General features: G+C 44.7%; 1 protein-coding gene across 2 annotated transcripts in view; it reads left to right on the top strand.

Moving 5' to 3' along the window:
- The first annotated feature begins 918 nt into the window (after positions 1-918).
- Positions 919-9332, top strand: part of NCAM2 (neural cell adhesion molecule 2) — a 273942-nt gene continuing 265528 nt past the window's right edge. For both annotated transcript variants that reach the window (XM_071433665.1, XM_071433666.1), the window contains exon 1: positions 919-1294. In XM_071433665.1, the coding sequence (XP_071289766.1) occupies positions 922-1294 (373 nt within the window). In that variant the 5' untranslated portion in view covers positions 919-921. The remainder of the gene's footprint in view (positions 1295-9332) is intronic.

Below are 9332 nucleotides of genomic sequence, written 5' to 3'. Positions count from 1 at the left end.
AGATACTGATCATGTCGTTCATATTAGTTTGCTGCAAAGGGACTCCTTGTCTCCTTCCTCCTCCCCAAATCCTCTTGAAAAGGGCAAGGGAAGGGTTGGGAAAAAATATTAGGGATGTGTTAATTTGGATTAATCCTTTATTATCCACTATCACTGCTTCACATTAATATAAATCTACTTCTATCTCCTTCCATATATCATACAGGTGGTAAGGTGACAAATTTATGGAACCTGCTTTGGAGCCTATAGCTTAATTAACCCCCTCAAAAAAGAATTACCTCTTCAAAGTCAAGCTGGACAAAAAACCACCCCTTTATGCAGGTTGCAGGTTTTTTTCCTTACAAAGCAAGATCCTCAGCCAGACAGCACCAAAGCATCCAAACGGTAAGCAATTTATTTTTTTATCGGTTTTATTTCACGCAGCCGTGAATAGCCGAGGTATGTTTCCCCTCTGGACTAATAACAGAAGTCAAACCAAGTGAATTCCTAGACAGCCGAATGAGCGCAAGCCCGACGGGATTAGTTACAGGCGCACCCGTACGCGGGGCTCGCGTCCCGGCCCCCGCCGAGCCCCGCGCAGCCCCCGCCGCCTGCTCCGGGGGGAACGAGGGTGCCAGGGGAGCATCCCCGCCCGCGGGCAGCCGGAGCGCCGCTCCCGCGCTCTCCCGGGATGCTGGGGGGCTTCCCAGTGGGATTCTCCACCGAGCCGCCGCCTCTCCGCTTTAGGCTGTGTCCCCTCCGTCAGCAGCGAGGGGAGCGGGCTCCGGAGGGGCCGCGGCGGCGAGCGGGGGGAGCCGGGGGCTGCGGGGAGGGATGCACGGGGAGATCGGGGAAGGGATCCGGGAGGGGATGCAGGGTGGGATCGGGAAAGGGATCCGGGAGGGGAGGCAGGGTGGGATCGGGGAAGGGATCCGGGAAGGGATGCAGGGTGGGATGCTCCGGTCCTGCCACCACCTCTCAGAGCGGCGGAGGAATCTGCGGGTCTGGCGCTCGCCGCTGTGGCGGGTGCGAGTGCGGCGGAGGGATCGCGGGCCCGCCGTGCGCCCGCCCCCTGCGCGGCGGCGCGGCCCCGCCGATATAGCGCGGCGCGGGAGGCGCGGCCGGCACTTGGCGAGCGGCGCTCCGCGGGTGCGGGGCTGCGCGGGCAGCGGCGGCAGAAGCGGCAGAAGCAGCGGCAGGGTTTGCCTGGGCTGGCCGAGCATCCTCCGACTTGGAACTGTCCACCGGCCAGAGCTCCTGAACATGAGCCTCCTGCCTCTCTACCTGCTCGGATTGCTCCTCAGTAGCGGGCAAGGTAGGAGCGGAGCGCGGCCGCCTTTTTCCTCTTTTCTTTTTTTTTTTTTTTTTTTTTTTGCTTTTAATTATTATTCTTGCCTATGCTGTCCGCTCGTTCAAATTAACGGAAAAGAAACGGAGAAAAAAAATTAAAGCAATGCGTTATCCTGGAACCAAATTAAGAAGGACCTAAAACTTGCTTCATCGCCCACCTTTTTCTTTTTTTTTTTCGTTTCAGTCTTCAAGAGGTGTCATTCATGAGGAGGAAAAAAAAAAGCTGGACAGTGCTAAGTGCACTTAGCTGCTTTGCATAGGATTTTGTCTTTTTGTGGGGTTTTTTTGTGCCCGATAAATGTGTGAGAGAGATGAAGCGATTACACAAAATCTGCCGAGCACTGGTCTTTAAAATCCGTGTCTGCCCGCGGGGAAGGCAGTGTGGGCATCGTTCTTAGAAGCAGGGAGAAGTGCTGGCGGTAGAGTCCGTGAGAAACCTGCCCTGAAGTCTCCCTGTCGGGGTTTCTCGTCTCTGGAAATCCCTTCCCCGCTCGCTGCCGGGACACCGAGCCCCCGGCTCGGGGTGGCGCGGAGGGGAGGGCGCTGTGGGGGCCGCGGGGCTGTGCGCGGGTGCGGAGCCCGTGTGCCACGGAACGGCACCGCGGGGTGCGGGGGCAGGTGTGTGCGGGATCGGGGCGCGCCGGGCTGGCGCCTTCGGGCACGCTTCGTCCTTTGCATATGTATCTGCGTATATATATTATATATAATGCTTATTTATACACGTACGTACAGTGCTTCGAGAAACGCAGACTCGGGGATTGTGGTGCAGCCACGGGGTTTGGTCTGTTTTCTGGGGCTGGCATATATATCTCTATATATAGCTATTTATTTGGGTTTTTTTGGATGTCCTTTGCGTGGTTACTTGAGGATTTGTGTTCCTGCAAGAGACTGGGCGGGAAGGGGCGCCGGGAGGGGCGCAGCCGCTGGCTGAGGGATAACCACCGCGGTGTTTGGAAACTGTTCGGGCAAGTTCCCGGCGTCCTGCCGGGGCGCTGAGCCGCGCAGGGCTGTCCCTGTCCCCGCTCCCGCTGCCCCGCTGCCCTGTGCGAGGCTACCTTCCCTGCACCTGCGGGGGTGGGCGGCGGCCCCGCTTCCTGAGGAGGTTTTAGGGGGGAAATAAACCCCACCCAGCCCGAGCGCCCCAGCGGGATGGCAGCGGGGCCGGCCCGGGCCGCGCTGCCGCCGCCGGGCGCCAGGGGGCGGCCGAGCTCCACGGTGGCGTCGGGCAGCGCCCGGGACGGGGCGGCCTCGCCTCGCTGCCATCCCGGGATGGGAGGGCTGGATGTGTCACCCACGGTGTCCTGTGCAGGGCTGGATGTGTCACCCACGGTGTCCTGTGTGCCACCCACAGTGTCCTGTGCGGGGCTGGAAGGGCTGGATGTGCCACCCACGGTGTCCTGTGTGCCACCCACAGTGTCCTGTGCGGGGCTGGAAGGGCTGGATGTGCCACCCACGGTGTCCTGTGCGGGGCTGGAAGGGCTGGATATGTCACCCACGGTGTCCTGTGCGGGGCTGGAAGGGCTGGATATGTCACCCACGGTGTCCTGTGCAGGGCTGGATGTGCCACCCACGGTGTCCTGTGTGTCACTCACGGTGTCCTGTGCGGGACTGGGAAGGGCTGGGTGTGTCACCCACAGTGTCCTGTGTGTCACCCACGGTGCCCTGTGCGGGGCTGGAAGGGCTGGATGTGCCACCCACGGTGTCCTGTGTGTCACCCACGGTGACCTGTGTGGGGCTGGATGTCACCCACGGTGTCCTGTGCGGGCACAGCGAGATTTGTGGCGCTTAAGGAAGGGACAGGGGTCAGGCATGATGCCTTGGGATACCAAGAACCGCAGCTGCCAAGTCTCCTTCCATGCATCTGTGGCTAAGCCTGGCACCATCCAGGCGGTTTCTTTCGGCCACAATTAGTAAAAAGAGAGAGCACCAGGTGCTCTCAATTTCCACAGAAAATGCTCCCCTGCTTTTGTCACCTCGGGGTGAGCTGGGGAGGTCTCCCGAGGAGCAGCGATTCAGGAGCACTCCGGAGGCTTTTGGGTCCAGCCGGCACTGGGATGGCAGAGGAGGAGAAGGGGAACGCTTCCTGCCGGCTTTGCATGGATCCACCTGCTGTGATGGTGTGCCTGGAGATGTGGAATGCGCCTCCTCCAAAGGAGGAAGGGTAGAAAGCGACTCTGTGAAGTGTGATTTCTGCAGCGTGGGAGGATTGCATAGTTTAGGTATCTTACTATCACAAATGTCAGGAGATAAATAATGGAGTGGAATTACAGATGCTATTAAACCGAGTTTTAAAAATTATAGGATATGTGTGAGGGGGGGAGATGGAAAGAAGAGGAGGAAAGCTGAATAAACCTAATATTGATAGTAAGTTATTTCCCTCAATTTAAAGAAACAGCTTCATTTTATTCTTTTTAATAAAGGAATTTCAGTGGCAGAGTATGATTTTTTAATGGACTGTAGAAGTAACAGTAATGTGCAGCCTCAATCCACAGCAGGGCATAGTAAATGGGAATGGGAGAACATCTGCATATGGAAAATACACCCATTTAGGTTGCTAGAGAAGAAGCATTTTCTACAGTGGTGTTTGGGGGGGGGGGGAGTTTAATTAGTTTAAATTGTAATGAGCATTATTGAGGTGATTTATTGTACATTTTTTTTCACACCACTTTGAAGTAATCTTGAGAATTTCTTGAAGTGAATTAAATGATTTGAGAGGCTATTCCAAAAACTCTTGGGGATCTTTTTTTTTTTTTTTTTTTTTTTTTTTGGGAACGCAGTGGTGCGGAACACTTACATCATCAAATGAAGATTGTGGTGCTTGTGAGGGTTACTTTTTTGGTTTGTTTTTAAGAAAGGCATTGTTATGTCAGTATTAAATGTTTATGACTTTTCAGATAGTTTGGATGGCTAAGAAAAAGTCAGTAACTGCATTTGGATCATTTGCCTTGGAAATACTGAAACTTAGCTTCAGGATTTATATTTTGAAGGATATAGCTGCAGTAGATTTTATGAGGAATGACTGAAGCCTTTTCTTTGAGAAGTGCTGGTGTTTAAGACTGGAGAGAGGGAACTGTGCTGCATTTGTTCTGTTCCAGAAAATCAGAGCAGCTTGAGAACAAGTAGCAGACAGGCACCCCCTCCCCCAGCCCCTTACGTTAAGAGCTTATGAATGTCATAATTATCTACCAGGGCCAAATAGTCCCTCTCCTAATTTCATCACAAGGGAGGAGTTTAACTGGCAGTGTTATTATGCTCAAACAAAAGGATTTTTTTTTTCTTAACATTTCAAAGCTGTCCAGACAATTTATCGAGCTTGAATTAGCTTTGCTTTAATAAAAATTGAAACAAAACACACACACATACTCCCCACCATACCACAAACCAAAAAAGAGCATACTGCACTCTGCAAATCTGCCTTCTAAGATATGTAGTGATAAATATTTTTACCAGTGTCTGGGGACACTGACTTGAAGTGGATGAAATGGACATCTTCCCAAATTGTAAAATCCTGTTTTTTACCAATCTGCATAATACACATTCCTTTAGGTTAGCTTTTTTTTTTTTTTGTGCTCATCCAGGAGATTCATAGGAGTGGGTATGTTGTGCTTCAGCTTTCTTCTTTTCACTGCTTTGGTACGAAGTTTCTTCTTGCATTTTGTGAAGAGTTTCTCTTTCTCTTTACAAGTGCTTTAAAGGGACTGCTTGTTAATAAGGAACTTTCCCCCAGAGAGATGCCAGCATGTGTGTCTTATTCACCAACAGCCTGGAATCCTGCTTCTTTCTGCTTTTTGTGTAGTGAACCCATAACATTTGGAATTCTTGAAATCAGTGATTTTGCTTACTGGATTAAGTGGGACTACTGCTTTACTCTGATGGCACACTGAAATTTGAAGCAGATCCTGAGACTTCAAGTAGACATTTTCTACCAGTTGATTTGTACAATTACATTAAGATTAAAACACAGCTGTTATCTTTCTTTCTTGTTTTCACCCTTCTAAAAAATCTGACAAAATCATGTTTGATTTTTCTATTTTAGGCTACTCTTCAGGTAAATATGAGAATCAAAGTTCTCCTCTTCAGGTAAATATGGGGATCAAAACACCTGCCTGAAAATAAGCCTGAACTGATGAGGAGTTCTGAAACATTGACTTAGAAATAGGTAGATGAGAAATATGTAGAGAGCTTTATTTCATGCACTCCCATACAAATGGAATTAGAGATACTTTTATTATTTGCCGTACCTCTAAATCATGAAACATAGGAACGATAAAGTCATAGACACAGAGCTTCAAAGTCTTAGAGGTTGAATAGCATAATTTGGGCTTTTCCTCTTTCAGCACAACACATTTATTTAGATAACTCATTATTTTTACCTATGGAAATGATGCTGGATTGTTAAGATGAATTTATGTATTATTTGCCTTTCATGGCCACCTTCTTCAACAAATATTTTGAGAACAAATGCAGTATTTGTTTGCCCTTTCACTGACCTTTTCTTTGAGGCACCTTTTGCAAGTGGTTCATGTTTACCTACTGATTTTCTTTCAATTTACTCCAGTAATCCCACAGTTACATTCAGCACATGCCACTTGATTCCACTGCAATTCAGTCAAGTTAATATGATATTTTGGGAAACACATGTTTTAACTTCACTGTAATTTGTGTCTGTGAGTTGAAAATCTATTATTGAAAGAGTAGGTTATGAACTTCTCCAGGTAAAGAATCTGGATAATGGTTGGTATTCAGATTTTAAACTGTTTATTTCAACTAATTCATGCCAGATGTTTTATTTATTTGCTTGGGTTTTTTTTCTTTTTTTTTTTTTTTCTTTTTTTGTGGGGTATTTTGGTTTTTGTTTGCTTGTCTTAATTTGCCTTAAGAAATAAAGCCAGTATAATTGATTATGTGTATTCTGAAGTTCTGCAGGTCATTTCAATCTCATTTTCCATGTCTCTTGAAATTCAGAAATAGGAGAGACTGGAGGAAAAACTTAGTGATAACCTGAGGTATTCAGATCTGGAGGCTTGTTGGGAGTCTCACAGACTAGATCCAGGCCTATTGCGAGCTTATATCTTAACACCAGTTTTTATTTTGACCTAAGCAATCAATCATTGCCTATTTCTGATGTAGTGACATGGCTTCCCCCTTGGTGTATTTAACTGCTTCTCAGTTTAGGTATTTGACTAGAATATTCAATTTTTGGCAACTAGTTTCAAACTCAGAATAGTTTTTAGTGTTAAATAGGGCATTCAGAGCACTGCTTGCTGTTACTTCAAGAATTTGAGGATGTCCAGCTTCAGTGACATAATTCTGCATTCTTTAACAAAATATTTTATTGCTTTTGTAGCTCAGTTCTTCTTAAAACTGTTTGAATGTGTTTGTATATTTTTAAAGGATATCAGGAAACAAAAGAGTTAACTCAAGAAAGGTACTCTTCAGATGCATTTTGTTATGCCATAGATCTTTAATGGGGTGTCTTCAAAAATCAAGGTACCAAGGTTCTTATTTTTATTACATGCCTGAATTTTTGCATTATTTGTTATCTATTGATTGGTGATATCATTCATTGGAGAAGACATTTTCTGATTTGTTTTGCTGTAGATGAGGAGAGAACCTACCTTTTAATTTATTGAATAGAAGGAAAGAAGAAAAACAGGGGGAGTCATTTATCTGGTTACAGCTATTTACGGTGACATATTACGATATTAAAATCCTTGTCTACTGGAAAAGAAACACATGTAAATGTTAGTAAAAGTTATGTGGAAAGGACACAAAGAATACAGGCATCAACAATGTTAGAAATCCTCGTGTTCACAAGACTGCCAAGCCTTTGAGTGTCTTGCATTTGAGTGGCAACATGGAAGCACCAAACCAGAGGCACATCCTTAGCAGGAATCCATTGATTCCAGTGGCTTCACTGGAGTCTGTGAAAGCATCTCTTGAAATGGCAGGAGGTCACCAGAATTTATTTTTGAAATAGTGTGAGATAGGCAACACCGTCCATTTATGCTGCTGTTATGATTAAGGAAATTATGATTAACAGGAAATTTCTCTCTTTGCATTTGTGCATTAGCATCTGGATCATTAATGAATGCGTGGCAGTAATGGTCTGAACTGCAAGTCTAATGATCTACTGCAGAATGAGAAATTTATATCCTAGTGCTTAGATATTAGGATATCTGTGAATATTGTTGTTTGGGAGGCACAGAACAGAAGTTGTGGATCCTGTCCCTGGGATTGTTCAAGTCCAGGTTGAGTGGAGCTCTGAGCAAGCTGGTCTAGTGGGAAGTGTCCCTGCCCATGACAGTGGGGTTGGAATGAGATGATCTTTAAAGTCCCTTCCAATCCAAGCCATTCCATGATTGTAGCCAAACTCTGCTAATTTTAGTCATAGGAGACCATCCATTGACTTAAGTTTGTGTTTGCATGAAAGACAAGAAGGACCAGTTCTTTAAAAGCATTTATTTTACTGTCTCAAGTAGATTAATCTGGGAAAGCAGGTGACTGTAAAGTGTATCAACTAAAAATTCATTACACAGTTTCTGCTTATTTAAGAACAATGCTAAAAACTTGTAGCCAAACACCTGCTGAAACGTTTTACCTGCTTCCTGGCTCTTCTGGAAAAGAAAAAAATGCAGTTCTTTGGTTTCACCTGCTCTTTAATGTGATGCATAAAGATCATTGCAAAAAGGATGAAGAGAACAAGTCTTTCATAAACCTATTTTGCAAGCCTGGAGATCTACTAACCAGTAGTGTAATTTGTTATCAGTTTCCATGGTCCAAGCATAATCTTGTCTGAAATATCCAGTTTCTGGATGGATAGCATCCAGATAAAATTGGGAAGAAGCATGTAGTACTATGGAGGTTTTGTCAGCCTCTTTAGTAGTCCTGCCTATCATTACTGAAATAAATATCCTCTTAACTAAAAAAGTTCCTTCAAGAACTAGCTTTCCATAAAAAGCATAGATCTTTGATATGTTAATTTATATTCATTTAAGATGTAGTGGCTCTTGGTAAAAAAAAAAAAAAAAAAGAAATACAAGTGGCTCATTTTCATTTTGCTAAGTTAAATTTTTCCTCCTAACAAAATTTATATTGTGACTTTAGAAGGCTGCACTGGTTTTCATTTGATGTTCTAATTACCTGAGTAGTATTGCTAAACAGTGGACAGAGGTTGATGAATGACCTCATAATTCAGCAATAGTCAGAACTGTAGCTTATGAATATCTTATAAGGATACAAATGAAACTTTTCTTTTCAAGATGATGTTTCCCATTAGCTAATACTAAACTAATGCTTTGCATTGCAGTTGTAGTCTAAGGAACAATATCAGCTATGATCCAAAATTCATACTTGGAAAAATTCATACTTCACACAAGAAGTCATTGTGCTGACCCCTTTGCCCAAGAGGTGCCCTTCAGAGCATAGTATGAATTCACATTAAAAACACTCATTGCCGGCAATTTTCTTGCTACTAAAAGATGTTGCACCAGATTCAGTCAAGCTGCAAGTAATTTCAAACCCATTAACTTTGTAGACCTTTGTACTCAGCTGAATTTGGCTTGCATGAACTCAGGTCCATGGTTAAAATAACAAAATATTTAAAAACAGAAACGTAAAGATGTGATACAGATAGATATAAATAGGAAGGAAGAGGTAATCTTGCCTCTTATTATGAACAGTTCCTTTAACTCATGGTACATTTTTTTTTTAATTGTAAGAGGATACAAGTAATCAAGGTGCAATTGTATTGCATTAATATTATGACACTGTTATTTTAATTGGTCAAAGCAGAATAAACTACAGATTCAGTGTAGTTGATTTATGGGGAAGAGGACAGCAAATGATGATATATTAAATGTACTGGAGACCAGTTATCTGGAGTATCATAATACAGCATTTTTTAAGAAGTTCTTGAACATACCATACTCATAAACTAATGTTCTTACTGGATCAGAAAAAGATTGATGTGCTCCAGTGACCTCAACAGAGACTCAAAGCAG

The sequence above is a fragment of the Agelaius tricolor genome, unplaced genomic scaffold (genome assembly GCF_023055355.1).
Source record: "Agelaius tricolor isolate 1412-34295 unplaced genomic scaffold, bAgeTri1.0.p SCAF_9, whole genome shotgun sequence".
Classification (NCBI taxonomy): domain Eukaryota; kingdom Metazoa; phylum Chordata; class Aves; order Passeriformes; family Icteridae; genus Agelaius; species Agelaius tricolor.
Note: the sequence above shows the minus strand (reverse complement) of the source record. Positions and strands in the feature narration are given on the sequence as shown.